This window comes from Lepus europaeus, chromosome 11, assembly GCF_033115175.1.
Source record: "Lepus europaeus isolate LE1 chromosome 11, mLepTim1.pri, whole genome shotgun sequence".
NCBI lineage: Eukaryota > Metazoa > Chordata > Mammalia > Lagomorpha > Leporidae > Lepus > Lepus europaeus.
In genome coordinates this window covers 53,922,390-53,938,940 of record NC_084837.1, presented here as the reverse complement: position 1 = coordinate 53,938,940, position 16,551 = coordinate 53,922,390, and the positions used below count along the sequence as shown (strand labels likewise).

The 16,551-nt window shown below is 38.2% G+C and overlaps 1 protein-coding gene across 1 annotated transcript; it reads left to right on the top strand.

Moving 5' to 3' along the window:
* Positions 1-6,868: 6,868 nt before the first annotated feature.
* LOC133770526 (olfactory receptor 11H2-like) lies at positions 6,869-7,810 on the top strand. The gene has a single exon (XM_062206603.1). It carries the CDS (start codon positions 6,869-6,871, stop codon positions 7,808-7,810), a length of 942 nt encoding a protein of 313 aa, XP_062062587.1.
* The last annotated feature ends 8,741 nt before the right edge of the window (positions 7,811-16,551 follow it).

Sequence of the window (16,551 nt, the reverse complement as noted above, 5' to 3'; positions counted from 1 at the left end):
CTATTTCTCTCTGCCTCTTTTTCTCTCTGTGTGTAACTCTCCTTCAAATAAATAAATAAATCTTTTTTTAAAAGTTGGAATGACTATTCCTACTCCACAGAACAGTTACTATGAGGTTTTCATGAAACGATGGATATACAAGTTCCTAAAATAAACCCCAGCCTGCAGAAAGCACTCAACAGATGTTAATTGCTTAGGAATGATGATGATTTCCGTGTTATCATGTTCTTTATCAGAATTTTAAAAACTCAGAGCCTCACGCTGGAAGTCATCTCTTAGTACCTTCAGCAAATCCCTTTCACAACTTTCACTTCAGTTTTCATTGGGTCACAGAGAATATTGTTCCTACATTTATACTTATTACATTTGTGTTTGGTTTTGTTTTGGTGTGGTGTGTATGTGCCTATGTATGTACTCACACGCATATGTGTGCAGAGTATTTTAGATAATTAACCCTCAAGCTGGGTTTTATATACCCTTAGTGACACCGAAGACCCTGAAAAAAGGTACACAGATTGGATAGTCTTTTTTTATTTGACAGAGTTAGACAGTGAGAGATAGAGACAGAGAGAAAGGTCTTCCTTCGGTTGGTTCACCCCCCCAAATGGCCGCTAAGGCTGGAGCTACGCCAATCCGAAGCCAGGAACCAGGTGCTTCCCTGGTCTCCCATGTGGGTGCAGGAGCATGGATAGTTTTAATCTCCAGCTCCTCAGTCAACACATGTACATTTTCCCAAACCTGTTCTGCCTCAGAACTCACTTGTGGCTGAAGATTCCAGTGGTCTCATTTCACACATCCTCTTTCACAGTGACTCAATCGTGGTCTCAAATGGAAAAGCTGTCTTTCACCCATTCTGACCTCAGTTTTTATATTGGTCAAATGTATATAAACTCCTTATTGGGGTCATAAATGAATAATTTGCAATGCTGATCTCACTACAATGAAAGGAAGCAAATTCAACCGTCCGTGATAAATGCCTTTGTAAAGTGATTTAAAAGTATTTGTTCTCCGTACAATTAAAGGATGATGTCTTTTTTGGGGTCCTTGATGCCAGGACTTTGGTGCAGCTAATTTATTAGGAAGCAGGAATGTGGACAAACTAGCCTGTAAGTGCTGAGGATCATCCATCTGAACGACAGGAGGAGAGGCATTTGTCATGCTTGATCATGGACAGCTTAACTCCTCGTGTCTCCAGCTGGCTCCCAGACCGCACCAGAAGCGGTGACTTCAGAAATGGTCCATGACCCAGCATCCTGAAAAAAAGAAAGAATGCTGAAAGACAAACCAAATAATTCTTTTGGTCTTTAAAAAAAGAAATAGTCTATTCTTACACAAATTAAATATAACTTTCAAAGGAGAAAATGGGTGAACTATGAAGGAAGTGAGCTTCCCAAATGAAAGATAAAATTTATTTTGATAGTATTATATAGGATATTTTAGGTGCGATTTCTCTTCTCTTTCTTTTTTTAAAAATTTTTATTTAGTTATAGAAATTTCATGTATTTCATATATATGGATTTAGGAACATAGTGATACCTTCCACCCTACTGTCTCTCCTGCCCATTCTCCAAACCTTCTTCCTCCTGCCTCTCACACTCCTACTCTTAATCTTTATAAAGATCTATTTTCAATTTACTTAATGACCATACAGTTAACCCTATACTAAGAGACTTCAACAGATAATATGAAGAAAAAAAAAAAAAAAAAACACTGTTCCAGAACAGAAGAGACAAGGGCTATAACAAGCATCAAATCTCAGAATTTCCATTTCACTCCAATACATTGTATTTTAGGCCCTCTATTAGTCACCCTGGATCAGGGAAAACATGTGGTATTAGTCTTTTTGGTTACTGTTTTATTACACTAAGTATAATGGCTTCTAGAAGTGTCATTTTGTTGCAAAAGACAGGATTTCATTTTTTTACAGCTGAAAAGTACTTCATAATGCACATATACCATAATTTCTTTATCTAGTCAGTTGTTGATAGACATCTGGGTTGATTCTATATCTTAACTATTGTAATGGTGCTGCAATGAACATGGGGGTATAGATAGCTCTTTCATATGCTGATTTGATTTCCTTTGGGTAAATTTCCAGGAGTGGAATGGCTGGATCATATGGTAGGTCTATATTCAGATTTCTGAGGTATCTCCGTATTGTCTTCCACAGCGGCTGCACCAGTTTACGTTCCCACCAACAGTGTTTCAGGGTACCTTTTTCCCTACATCCTCACCAGCATTTGTCATTTGTTGATTTCTGAATGAGAGCCATTCTAACTGTAGTGAGGCAAAACCTCATTGTGGTTTTGATTTGCATTTCCGTGATGGCTAGCAATCCTGGGCATTTTCTCAAGTGTCTGTTGGCCATTTGAATTTCCTCTCTTGAAAAATGACTATTAAAATTCTTGCCCATTTTTTAACTGGATTGTCTGTTTTGTTGTTGAATTTCTTGAGCTCTTTATAGATTCTGGTTATTAACCATGTCAGTTGCATACTTTGCAAATATTTTCTCCCATTTTTGGTTGCCTCTTCACTTTGCTGAGTGTTTTTCTTTTGCAGTGCAGAAGCCTCTAAGCTTGATGTAATCCCGTTTGTCAATTTTCACTTTGATTGCCTATGCTTCTAGGGTCTTTTCCAAGAAGTCTTTGCTTGTGCCAATGTCTTACAGAGTTTCCCCAATGTTCTAAAATAGTAATTTGATGGTATTGGGTTGTAGATTTTGGTCTTTGATCTATTTTGAATGGATTTTTGTGTAAGGTGTAAGGTAGGGGTCTAGTTTCAAACTTCTGCACACAGAGACCCAGGTTTCCCAGCACCATTTGTTGAAGAAGGAATTGTGATATGTATGTATGTATGTATGTATGTGTATATTTGCAATGAAATGGTATGCAGCCTTAATAAAAAGGAAACTCTGATGTTTGTAGCAACATGGATATACCTAGAAGACACTGTGCTAAGTGAAATAAGCCTACCTCAGAAAGACAAATACTATATTAGTCCACTCATATACTCCCATTTTCAAATTACATTTCACACACATAAAACTATTCTTCCACAAGAATTTCTAAATGTTTACTCTTATATTCTATGTTTATCATGTATGATCACCCTTTGAGTACCACTGTTGTTTCAAGCCATATCCTCAAGAGCTTTCTAAGAAGTTTCTCAGAAGGAGCTTTAACCCACACAGATGTCTCCCACACTCTGAATTTCTTTTTTACTAAATATAACTAAAGTCATGAGAGCTTTTACTTTTTTAAAAATATTTTATTTAGGCTGGCGCCGTGGCTCAACAGGCTAATCCTCTGCCTAGCGGCTCCAGCACACCAGGTTCTTGTCCCGGTCGGGGTGCCAGATTCTGTCCCAGTTGCCCCTCTGCCAGGCCAGCTCTCTGCTGTGGCCAGGGAGTGCAGTGGAGGATGGCCCAAGTGCTTGGGCCCTGTACCCCATGGGAGACGAGGAGAAGCACCTGGCTCCTGCCTTCGGATCAGCGCGGTGTGCTCGGGCCACAGCGCACCGGCCGCGGCGGCCATTGGAGGGTGAACCAACAGCAAGGGAAGACCTTTCTCTCTGTCTCTCTCTCTCTCTCTGTCCACTCTGCCTGTCAAAAATAAATAAATAAATAATTTTAAAAATATTTTATTTATTTATTTGAAAGGTAGAGAGAGGGAATCTTCCATTCTCTGGTTCATATCCAAATGGCTGCATTGGCCAGAGCTGGAGCCAGGAGCTTCTTCCAAGTCTCCTACATGGGTGGAGGGGCCCAAGCACTTGAGTCACCTTCCACTGTTTTCCCAGCCCACAGCAAAGTGCTGGATTGGAAAAGGAATAGCTGGAACTAGAATTGGCGCTCATATAGGATGCTGGTGCCACAGGCAGAGGCTTAGCCCACTATGCCACAGTGCCAACCCCTGAATTTTTTAATACCTTTAAATGTAGTGCAATATTGAATTGTCATATGCCTGGGAGTTTTTTTTATCACTTTGGTTCAGCAGGTGTGGATTTTACAAATAAAAAACTGATGTAATAAAAATGTAAGTACTCAACAAGTACTTCCAATGAATGCAATATATTTCTAGCACCTATATTAACACAAAAAAATAGGATAACTTTTTTTGCCTTCAAAGAGATTACAATATTGAAGAGGAAAAACATAAATAAAGATAAACATATTATAAATCAGCTTGCTATTAGTATCATAAAAAGGACAAAAATTATAAAATAAAGGCGAGGAAAACATACTTTGGTTAAGGGCCTAAAGGAAAGAATTATGGAAAAATGTTATTTGAACTAGAATATCTTGAAGAACAGGCATAAGTTTCACAGGAGCAGATGAAGGCAAGAGGAAGTTCAGGTAGAGAGAATAACCACAAACAAGAGAACATGAGAAACCACCAGAGAGAGAGAAATACTGTCCAACCTAGCGGCTGATAAGACTAAGTCGTTGAAAGTGAATTGAGGAGGAGTTTGAGAATTTGAGCTTTATTGTATGAATAATGAAACCAGTGATGATTTTTGAGCAGGCAATAACAAAACCAAGCCTATATTCTCAGAGTTTCTAAGGACTAAAAATCGTAACTAAGAGACAATAAAAATCTAAATACTATTTTTCCTCCTTAGTCTGTCTTTTTAAGGGGACTTTTGTTGTTTTCTTTTCTTTTGTTTTGTTTAAGCAGTCTGTGGCCTAGAGACCTATGTTGCTAGGATGTATGCTTCGTGAATGCTACTTATGAATATGGATGTTTGAGTCATACCATTTAGACCCCCCAAATGCCATAGAGTAAAACTGAAAAGACAATGAAAGCAGATACTTTTCTCATATTAATTGAGAAGCCACATGTTCCTCTGAAACGTTTGTCAATTTTTTAAAAGATTTATTTATTTATTTGAAGAGTTACACAGAGAGGCAGAGGGAGAGAGAGGTCTTCCATCCTCTGGTTCACTCCCCAGTTGGCTGTAATGGCCGGAGCTACGCCAATCCGAAGCCAGGAGCCAGGAGCTTCTTCTGGATCTCCCATGTAGGTGCAGGGGCCCAAGGACTTGTGCCATCTTCTACTGCTTTCCCAGGCCACAGCAGAGAGCTGGATTGGTAGTGGAGCAGCCGGGTCTTGAACCAGCGCCCATGTGGGATGCCAACACTGCAGGCTGCGGCATTACCTGCTACGCCACAGCACCAGCCCCTGCAATGCTTGTCAATTAAATGTCTTACACTTTCCTCTCATATGTAAAGAAATCTTCCACGTTATGCTTCCAGAAGTTGTTTCTAAATTCTATCTGCTTTTATTGAATATCCTAGCAAATCTATATGTCAATATTTTCCTTACTTTGCTCCAGAAAATGAACGGTGATATCTGGAATGCCCTCAGCTTCATGTGAGAACTTTTGTTTGTAGTTTGTTATTTTTTTCTCAGATTGAGCATCCAGGAAGTTTTTACTGAATTCACATTTCAGACAGGCAAGCTGTTTGTAAATAATGGTACATTTGAAAAGTTGTCATTACTCTTTACTGAATCTTCAGAGAATACATGATCATCAACTTTCTAAAGATCTGTTGGCTTAGAAGAGGTGAACTTTCCTAATGCCACAGAGACCACATCCCAGGAGAACAGGAGATAAAGAAAGCGCATTCTTAACTTTCTGTGCAGCAATAAAACCGTCTAGCAAGAGCCAGGACAGTCTTTACGAAACAAGGTCATTGGGAGATTTGGTTCATGTCAGAGCTGTAAGAGGCGCAGCTCCTGAGTGCTGCTGAGTGACAGACACCTCTGCATCTTTCCATAATTTCTTGATGTCCATTTAGCAATGCTTCCTGCTTAGAGCATTTGTAAGAGATACACACAAACAGCTCCCGCCTAACTATACTAAAAGATATCCCCGAGCACTGATGTGGAGATCAGGCTAGAAGAAAATATTCTTCTCAAAGTTTTGTGTTTGTGCCCAAAGTGTAAACTTTTGACCTCCTTGCATATTACCAAAACAAAATTTTTCCAGGTATCTTACATCCTGATGTCTTTTCTTTCATCTGAATCAAGTTTATCTATTACAAAGAAAGTATTTTGACTTCTGCCATTTGGCAGTTTTTTTTAAATTTTGCACAAGCATATTAGGGAAATTAATTCTAAAATTTATGAGAAACCTTTAAAATCTACATGTCCATGCCTAGATTTTTTTAAAAAAAAATTTGTACATATTGACTAAACCAATGTGAAATAGAATATATATATATATATATATGATAGTGACTTTATCAGCCTGTAGAATTAAGGTGAAAGATTAGACAAAAATTTAAAGCTATTGTCTTCTACGGAAGACTCTACAGCATTACAAAAGGTAGTGTTGGTAAGTAACATAGAACTGAATTATAGAACTGCTCAAACTAACAGAAATAGAAATTTAGCGATTTAAAGATTTTACTGCCAACTCACTGCAAAATATGTTCAGTTCTTTTGCACATTTAAGTAATGTTGAGTACTATTTTAACTCAGCTATAAATAATCATATTAAATGGGTTTTTTCTGGATCTGTTGTAGTTATCAGTTGTGTTTGGAATAAGATAGTAATGCATTTATTAAGTATAAACTTTGGGTTAGATGCTAAATATAAACTATCATAGATCACACCTTTTCTCAGATAGCAAGCTTGCAAAATGAGTTTAACTTTGTTCAGTTCTATCGTGGCTTCATAGTAAGGGAAAGATTTAGAAACATGTAAAATTTGCTGGTGTGTAGCAATCTATTCGCTATACCCAAAACTCAAAGTATACAGTCAAGAAAGAGTAAATCATATTATCTTCCTATCTGAGAATTACCTCTTTAAACTAGTGCTAACTGATAACCCTCTGCTTCTTGACCTTGTAGGTGATGTCTCAATGAATGTCTCTGAACCAGGTTCCAGCATTGCTTTTGTAAGAGAATTTATACTCCAAGGTTTCTCTTGTGAGTGGAAGATTCAGATCCTCCTCTTCTCACTCTTCACGACAATATATGCTCTGACCATAACAGGGAATGGGGCCATTGTTTGTGCCCTGTGGTGTGACCGGAGACTCCACACCCCCATGTACGTGTTCCTGAGGAATTTCTCCTTTCTGGAAATGTGGTATGTCTCTTCTACAGTGCCCAAGATGTTGAACAACTTTCTCTCAGAAAAAAAAAGAATCTCCTTCTCTGGATGTTTTCTCCAATTTTACTTCTTTTTCTCTTTGGGTACATCTGAATGCTTTCTTTTGACTGTCATGGCCTTTGACAGGTTCCTTGCTATCTGTCGCCCCTTGCACTACCCTAATACCATGACTCTACATCTCTGTACTAAACTGGTCATTATCTGCTGGGTTTGTGGATTTGTTTGGTTCCTGATCCCCATTGTTCTCATCTCCCAGCTGCCCTTCTGTGGACCCAACATTATTGATCATGTTGTGTGTGACCCAGGGCCACTATTTGCATTGGCATGTGCCTCTGCCCCAAAAACACAGCTGCTTTGCTACACTCTAAGCTCATTAGTTATCTTTGGTAACTTCTTCTTTATTCTTGGGTCTTATACTCTTGTCTTAATCGCTGTGTTGCGTATGCCTTCAGCCACTGGGAGACACAAGGCTTTCTCCACCTGTGGGTCTCATTTGGCTGTGGTATCTCTGTTCTATGGTTCTTTGATGGTCATGTATGTGAGCCCAGGACTCGGACATTCTGCTGGGATGCAAAAAGTTGCAACTCTCCTCTATGCTATGGTGACCCCACTCTTCAACCCTCTCATCTACAGCCTCCGTAATAAAGAGATAAAGACAGCACTAAGGAAAGTTCTGAGACTCCCAACATAATCTAAGACAAATTAGATGATTCCCCATGATCAGATCAGTACACTCTAACAAGAGGCAATAAAGTTTACGTACTAATCTATATTTATAAATTTAAATTTAGTAATATTATCTATGGGGCCCTTATAAAATTAAAGTGACCAGATTATACAGATAAGTAGAAGTGTTTGGTTTTTTTCCTTGGCATTTAGACTTAATGTGTTTTAATTGAGGAATATGCATATTTATGGTTTTCTGTATAGTTATCATGTGATTCATCTGTGATTAAAAAAAATCTTATTCTATTTGATATTTAAATTTATAATTCTGGGATCAATAAAAATATGTCACTTTGTCTGTTTATTTAGCTGTTTTTCAATAGAAAAATAAAAGTATGTGTTTTCTGATTGTGGTCTTTAATATATTTAGCTTTATTATTTTGGTGATTCCACCATTCCTGATAAATAAGCATTAGAAGCAGTTTACCAAAATTTCTATGGGACAATATTCTAGCTTGTTAGCATCCAGACGTATGTTGTTTTCTTTACACATAACCTCTTTGTAAGCCCCTAAAGGTTAGATTCTAACTCCACAAAGAGTAACATCAGTCAAAATATCCAGCAATTCAGTGTCCCAGGTACCAAATATTTTTACTAAATGAAATGTAAACAAAAACTTGGTGGGTCAGGTGGTTGAGTTTTAGATGATAAAATATCTCACCTGAAAATTGGAGAGTGAAATGATATTCCTGAGACAAATTATTACACTTCAAAAAGATAAATAATCACTCACTGGTATTTGTTGATGAAATTGTAAAAACAGCATTAAGGAAAAATTTTAGAGGCTAAAAGTACCCAGAATTCAATCACTGTAATGCAACTCTCTTTATTTACAAGTGTATGTCTATTTTGTTTAATGTAGCATCAAATCTGTTCTTCTATGTTATAGCAAGTTTATAATTAGTATTTTAATTTTCCAGTGAATAAATATGGTACAGATTTTTAATTCTTATGTGGTGAAATGAACATTTTCCCACAAGAAAGACCTTCCTCCCAAGGAGTTAGGAGCTGACTTGTGAAAGATTCGTGAAAGGATTTTATGAGGGGCATTAAGAGAAAAACAAGAATGACCTCCTACATAATTAACAGTGGCACAGACATAAGATGACTGAACACTCCAAAACCCTCCTTCCATCCACTATTATTCCTTTTGGGAGGCATTATATTATTTCCATTTTTTGTTATAAGATAATGTTTCAATTAAATCTTCATAAAATTTTGCCATGATAATATTTTAGAACTCATCATCTAATCCAAAATAGAATTGCAGCAGAAAATCCATGATATTAGAATATTATGTGCCTACAACAATTATCTTTTTAGAGCTTTTTTAAGGTTTATTTTATTTATTTGAAAAAGAGAGTTACAGAGAGAGGTAGAGACAGAGAGAGAGAGGTCTTCCATCCACTGGTTCATTCCCCAGATGGCTGCAACTGCCGGAGCTGCACTTATCTGAAGCCAGGAGCCAGGAGCTTCTTCCGGGTCTCCCACATGGATACAGGGGCCCAAGGATTTAGGCCATCTTCTACTGCTTTCCCAGGCCATAGCAGAGAACTGGATCAGAAAAGGATGAGCCGGGACTAGAACCGGCGCCCATATGGGATACCTGTGCTTCAGTCCAGGGCTTTAACCCACTGTGCCACAGCACCGGCCCTAGAGTGTTTTTTTGTTTTTTGTTTGTTTGTTTTAACTTAGAACAGATTCTTGAGACAGAGATGATTATTCCATTGAAAATGTAAGAATGAATTTGTGAATTTTGACATTAACATTCCAGGGAAATAAGTGCTGTTTTGATTTGAGAATGTCATGCTTCTTAGTCAATTTTGCTTATTTGAATTCTGCTGAATAATTCTCACTAGTGCAGAGAAAGTGTCCTATCTCTATGTCCCTTTCCAGGGTATATGAATTTTAAATATCCCACAATCACCCAACAGCTCAAAGAACAAGTACCCAAAGCAGGCAATAGTTCCAGTTTCAGAACTCTGCCTTTCATTACTAAGTTAATCACTAGTTTCTCAATGGTCTCTTCTTACAATCTCAAACACATAATTGGTTCGCAAATCCTTTCCATTGTGCTAAATTATTTGAACAAACAACTATTTTTATACCATATTTTTGCAAAACCAAACTGAATCCCAAAGAGAGACAGAGGGAAAGAGAAAAAGTAAGGAAAGCAGTAAAGTGGTAACAGTTAATTTTTTTTTTTACCTGAGCACTTAGGTTTTCAAAAGAACACAGCAGGGTGACATTTAAAAATGATTGTGCTGATTAGCGGTTTCTTTGGAGGAAATGAAAATAGAAAGTTCATATTTTCCACTTTCTAAATGAGTCATAGTATTTATTAGATGTTTTTAAATGTGTGTTAAACTGACCAGATATTGAATTACAGTTCATTCCTTCCCAAAGCAAAATTTATTTCTATAACCAAAGTTTATGTACATTCAAGATTACTGGAAAAGTTAGGACCTGGAGTTCATGAGTAGACAATACTACAAGAAAAGACAAAGTATGAATTTATCAGTTTATTAACCACAACAGGGTTAGCTCTTTTGTCAGCAATGAAAAGAATAATGATCATTTTGAGCCACTTATTTTGTGCCAAGCACTATTCTGACTTTTCTATGTTATTTTATTTATTTCTACGTTACTTTATTTACTACTGATGACATCCCAAAGAGGTTAGTCAGTGTTACTGTATCTCCAACTTACTGAGAATGAAAAAGGCACAAAAAATAACTTAGTTAAAGATGACATCTGGCCCCAGGCAGGAGAATTACAGTGCCACTCTCTTGACCACTGTAGAGGAAAAGACCCAATACTCCAGAATCAGGTAGATTTGTTTTAAATATAAATGCTGAGATCCCAGTGGAAAGAATGGGCCATCAAAGAAGGAGGTACCTTTCTCTGAAGGGAAGAGAGAACTTCCACTTTGATTATGACCTTGTCTAAATAAGGTCGGAGTTTGTGAACTCAAGAGGCTTCCATAGCCTTGGCAGCTCATGACAAGAGCCTTGGGTGATTACTGACATCATAAATAAGAGTGTCAATTGTTAAATCAACAACAGGAGTCACTGTGCACTTATTCCCCATGTAGGATCTCTGCCCTTAATGTGATGTACTATGAGAATTAATGGTAAAAATAGTCTTCAAACAGTACTTTATAGTTTGTGTGTCTGTGTGGGTGCAAACTGTTGAAATCTCTACTTAGTATATACTAAGTTGATCTTCTGTATATAAAGCTAATTGAAAATTAATCTTAATCAAGAATGGGATGGGAGAGGGAGTAGGAGATGGGATGGTTTGCAGGTGGGAGGGTGGTTATGAGAGGAAGAACTGCTATAATCCAAAAGTTGTACTGTCGAAATTTATATTTATTAAATAAAAGTTCTCTAAAAATATCTAAATGCTATCACTAATTCTGTCAGTTTGTACAAATTACTTCATATTTCTACTTTGAAATGTGTAATACTCAATAAAATGGAACTGATGATAATATTTTATCAGAGAGTGGCTGTGATGAATAAAAGAAGTAAATTGAATCTGAAACAGTACTTTGGAATTGGTTCTATTAGTAAAATTAATGTATTTCATTTGTAAAGCTCTTTTTATCATTTATAAAACACTTTCCTAGTTTCTCTGCTCAGCCTCACAGTTTCTGCCACATAACTAGAGTAGGATTTGCCATACTCATTTCTTAGACCAGACACAAAAACACCAAACATACTGCCTAAGTTCACATTTAGTAAGGGAAGAAATCATACATGTTGAATCAAGTTTGGTTAGAGTTCTGATGTTCCATATATCCACTCCTGGGAACTGTGTCTAAGTTCTACCCTCAAAACTACATGGCCATGCATACTAAAGAGCTGGATATATCCTAGAAGTGAATACTGTAGAAGCAAAATGAATTTAATAGAAATACTTTATTTTCATTTGATTTAAGATAATAATTATAAAAATAATATAAAAATTAATTTAAAAGTATTTAATATGTAAAATAGTATGCTATTGAGTGAAAAGTGAAGATATGAAACAATATTAATTATACAATCTTAAATAAATATAGAGTAATGATATTAAGGGTAATCTAGATTCTGTATTTCCTTATTTCCTTTAGTAGAATACTTCAAAAATTTGTGGAAATAAAATTAAAAGTTGTTTGTTCCTGTGTAAAAACATTTTGAAATCCTTGAAAATGTAGATTATTTAAACTAGGCTTGGATTTCAAATTTTTTGCACCAAAATAAACATCTTTGAATTCCACTTTACACAAAGCTTTTGAAGTACTCTCGTTATCTATTTATCTCCTAAATTACCCATGATAAGCATGTGCACTTCACCCAATTTAGAAAGGATATACATTTTTAAGAATGCTTACAAATGGACATATAATTTAGAATGATGCTTTTAGATATACCACACACCTAAGCATTCTCCTGTACTTGATGTGTAACAAAGGGTAATGCTGCTGTTTGGGGCAAGCTTTATAGCATGTGTTTGCACAGAGCTTATAAATTAAATGGGTCTATATTACCTTTGAACATTAGTCATATAAACTATACCTATTTTTCATTTGCAACAATTTTGGAAAACAAAGAGACAAAAACTGGAAAACAACAGTTCAGTAAGAACTAATATCTATTATTGTATAAGGAACCATATACGTGAACAGTTACCAAACTAATTGATGTAAATAAGGTTTTCATGTAACTTTATTAAAGTCAGAGAGAGAGAGAATCTCATCCATTGATTCATTCTAATACTTGCAACAGCTTGGAATGGCCCAAGACAAAGCCAGACTGCAAAGAATTCAATCCAGGTCCCCCACATGAATGGGAGGAACCCAATTACTTGAGCCATCACTGCTGCTTCTCCCAGTCTACATTAGCAGGAAGATGGGGTCAGTAGCCAGAGCTAAGCAACCCAACTTGGACACAGGCATCTTGATCACTATCTTAGCTGCTAGGCTAAATGCCTGCCCTCAATAATTATTTCTTACTAAATAATTCAGTTACTCTACATTCTACTTACTTAAGTATTAGAAACAAAAAGAAAACTCAAGATCTACCAAGGGACCCAGAAATGTTGCATGTATTAGACTCAGATTCAACTAATAATAGAAGCTACAATAACAGCAGCTTATGCAAGATAAAGATTTAGGATTTTTGTTCTCATATAAACACTTCTGGAAGCAATCAATTCACAGTTCAGAGATAAACAGTTCCAAAATGGAATTAGGGACCCAAGGCTTCCTGCATTTTTGACAAATCCTTCATAGCATGTATTTCCTTTTTAAAAATTTCCTTTTTAAAAATTATTTATATAAATAAAATAAATTTCATGTCTTTCTTATATGCAGTTTTAAGAACATAATGACACTCACCACCCTATCCCCACTCTGCTTCCACCTTTCTTTCTTATTTTTATTTTAATTTTTGCAATGACATAGTTTAAAGTTACTTTATAATCACAAGCTTAATCCTCCGCTAAATAAAGAGTTCAACAAGTAATAAGCAGAAAAACTACTATTCCTCAGGAGAACGACAAGGGCCTATAAACAATAATCAAATATCAAAATACCAATTTCTCTCATATAAATTACATTTTTCCATATGTTTCCTTTTGCAAGGAGAGTTTATTATTGAGGATGGCAAGAGGATCTTCAGAGAGCAGAAAACAGGTCAGCATACAAATAACTTCTATTGTTAATTGAACACACTTACGTGAAATAATGACCATTATAAACAAGGATAGCTGTGATGGTTAATTTCTTAGATGAGCACACTGTCACCAGAATAAAATTGAAGCTGTATTAGGCAAGAAGAAAATTAATGATACAGCTAATAGCTCTATCACATTTGTAATAAGCAAACTATAAGAAAATTAATATAGGGATGGAAGTTTAGAAGTAGTGTCTTTTCTTAAAAGTCTCAATTTAGGAGGTTGATATTCCTCTTCAGTAAATCTTTACAGCCCAGTAAACAGCAAGACAGATGTATGTGGTGGATAGAGAGAGAAAGAGAGAGAGAGAAAGTGCTTCTGTCTGCTGGTTCACTCAACAGATGGCTGCCATGGCCAGGGCTGAGTCAAACCGAAGTCAGGAGGCAAGCATTCCACCTCGGTCTCCACGTGACTGACGGGGGCCTGCACTGCCTTCCCAGGCACGTTAGAAGAGAGCGGGGTCAGGAGCACAGTAGCGGGGACTTGAACTGGCGCCAAGATATGGCATGTTGGCATCACAGGTAGAAACCTAACCTACTGCACTACAATGCTGGCAGGATAGAAGAGATTTTTAAAAACAAATTTTAGGGGCTGGGGCCACGGCATAGTGGCTAAAACTGCCCCCTGCAGTGCAGGCATTCCATATGGGTGCTGGTTCAAGTCTCGGCCTCGGCTGCTCCACTTCTTGTTCAGCCCTCTGCTGTGGCCTGGGAAAGCAGTAGAAGATGGCCCAAGTCCTTGGGCCCCTGCACCTACATGGGAGACCTGGAAGAAGCTTCTGGCTCCTGGCTTTGGATCAGTGAAGCTTCGGCCGTTGCAGCCAACTGGGGACTGAAGCAGCGGATGGAAAACCTTTCTCTCTCTCTGTCTCTGCCTCTACCTCTCTGTAACTGTGTCTTTCAAATGAATAAATAAATATTAAAAAAAAAAACAAATCTTAATAAAAAACAGAAGCTCTAAAGAGCCTAAAATCTTAGTCAAAATTTAAGAATGTGTGTGAAAAATAATTTTTTTCCTCAGTCTACAAAAGTCCTCTAGGTGACACTTGAAAATTGAATGCTGGTGACAAGAGATGAGAAAACTCATGGCAAGAATAAAGGTAGAAAAATATTCCAAAGAGAAGTTCAATAAACTGGAATAAACTATAAATCCCTTCCTCCTTGGGACACTAACTTATCCAAACCCTACCCAGTTCAGATTTCATGATTTCTCTCCAGAGGTGTCCCAAGGCCTAAACCCTCTGGAAAAAAAACACTTATCATTCAGATAGAAACTGACCTTTCCTTTTCTCCCGTCTGCTCTGCACTCCCAGCCTCATCGGAAAAGTTGAGATCCTTCCAGAAATAAAATGAGGCCCTCCTAAATCTGGCTGTAAAAGAACTTAATATTAAGTGTATTGATTAATGTTGGGAGGACAGAGGGTGAGAGCAGAAATGCAGACAGGGTGGGCTCTTCTGTGGGAAAGGAAGCGCTCCTGAGGAGGGAAGAAGGAACTTGCTGTCTCCAATTTCAGGAGGATATGATACAAACTCGGCGAGAACTGAAATCCCCAAACAAGAGTGGAAAAGAGGAAATCGCACAAATGGTCCAGCCTGGGGAGCAGTCAAGGGGTTAACAGGGCATTCTCCCCTTTCCCCGGAACATCCCACCTCATAGCTAACTAACAGCCATGTCCCATCTATGCCACATCAGAGGCCAGTGTGGCGGGAAGAATCATGGAAGAGAGGACTTTCACTCCTTGGCTGTAGAAGGGGAGAACGCTTCCTGGGAGGTTTCAGCTCTGTCACTCTGAACTCCATTGCCTCCTCTGGGAAATAAACAGCTACAGCTCTGCCAACCGTGTAAGTATCGGACAAGGGGGAGGACCGATTAGCAGAACTGTTGGGAAGGAGTAAAAACTGAGAATTATCTCTACCTGGAGATCCTGTGTCTCTCCAGGGAATGTCAGAGGCCGGGAATTAGGCAAGGACAAGGCAGAGAGTTAAGGAGAACATTTGAGTTAAGACTTGTCACAATTTCTACAAATCGGGAATTGTCGATTGTGGGCCATCTGCATCTGCTTCAGTACCAAACATGATTTCCTGGAGACAAAGGTCCAGTCCATAGCTCACAAGTTTGCATATTCCCAGGATCTCTGTCCCATGGCCAATGTGTATCTTTGGTCCTAGAGAGTGAAGCCCCCAAATAACATACTATTTTTTAAATATTTTATTTATTTATTTGAGAGGTAGAGTTACAGGCAGGGAGGGAGAGAGAGAGAGAGGTCTTCCGTCCGCTAGTTCACTCCTCAAAGGGCTGCAATGGCCGGAGCTGTGCCAATGTGAAAACAGGAGCTTCTTCCAGATCTCCCACATGGGTACTGGGGCCCAAGCACCTGGGCCATCCTCCACTGCTTTCCCAAGCCATAGCAGAGAGCTGGATTGGAAGAGGAGCAGCCAGGCTAATTAATACAATCAGAGCTCAACAAAACAGCCTCAGAAATGCACAAGACTAGCCATGGAAGTAGAATAGAGCATCAGGTGTACAGAGTGAAACCCATAAGAACGTTGATGGCTTTGCAAGGTTGAGGCATCTAGATGGTGAGCTCCCAGGCGCCCTCAGGCCTCCTCTGGACTCTCCCTGACGTCCGAGACCCATACAACAGTGCTGGTGCTGCACCTGAAGGCATATGACTGAAGGAGAGGCAGTTTCAGTGCTTCCAGAGTCCGTGCATGTTATCTCCATGGTAACTCAAGGAAAGACAGAGAAGTCTATGTCTTTTAATACTAAGTCTTGCCTTTCCCAGGCACAGGTGACTGAATAAGCCCAAAGTGTCTCAGGAAAGCAATGCCTTCAATTGCGGTTGACACCTATCATTCCCAGAGCATCCTCTGTTCTCCCTCCTCTTTCCATCATTCCAAGGACCTAGAAGGAGAACATGTGATTACTGCCAATTTCATAGTGGGCATGTGGAGGCCGTATCACAGAGAAGGGATGAGCAGAAAG

Excerpts from the sequence above, each read along its gene's own strand:
- LOC133770526 (XM_062206603.1), top strand. The coding sequence starts at position 6,869 with ATGAATGTCTCTGAACCAGGTTCCAGCATTGCTTTTGTAAGAGAATTT.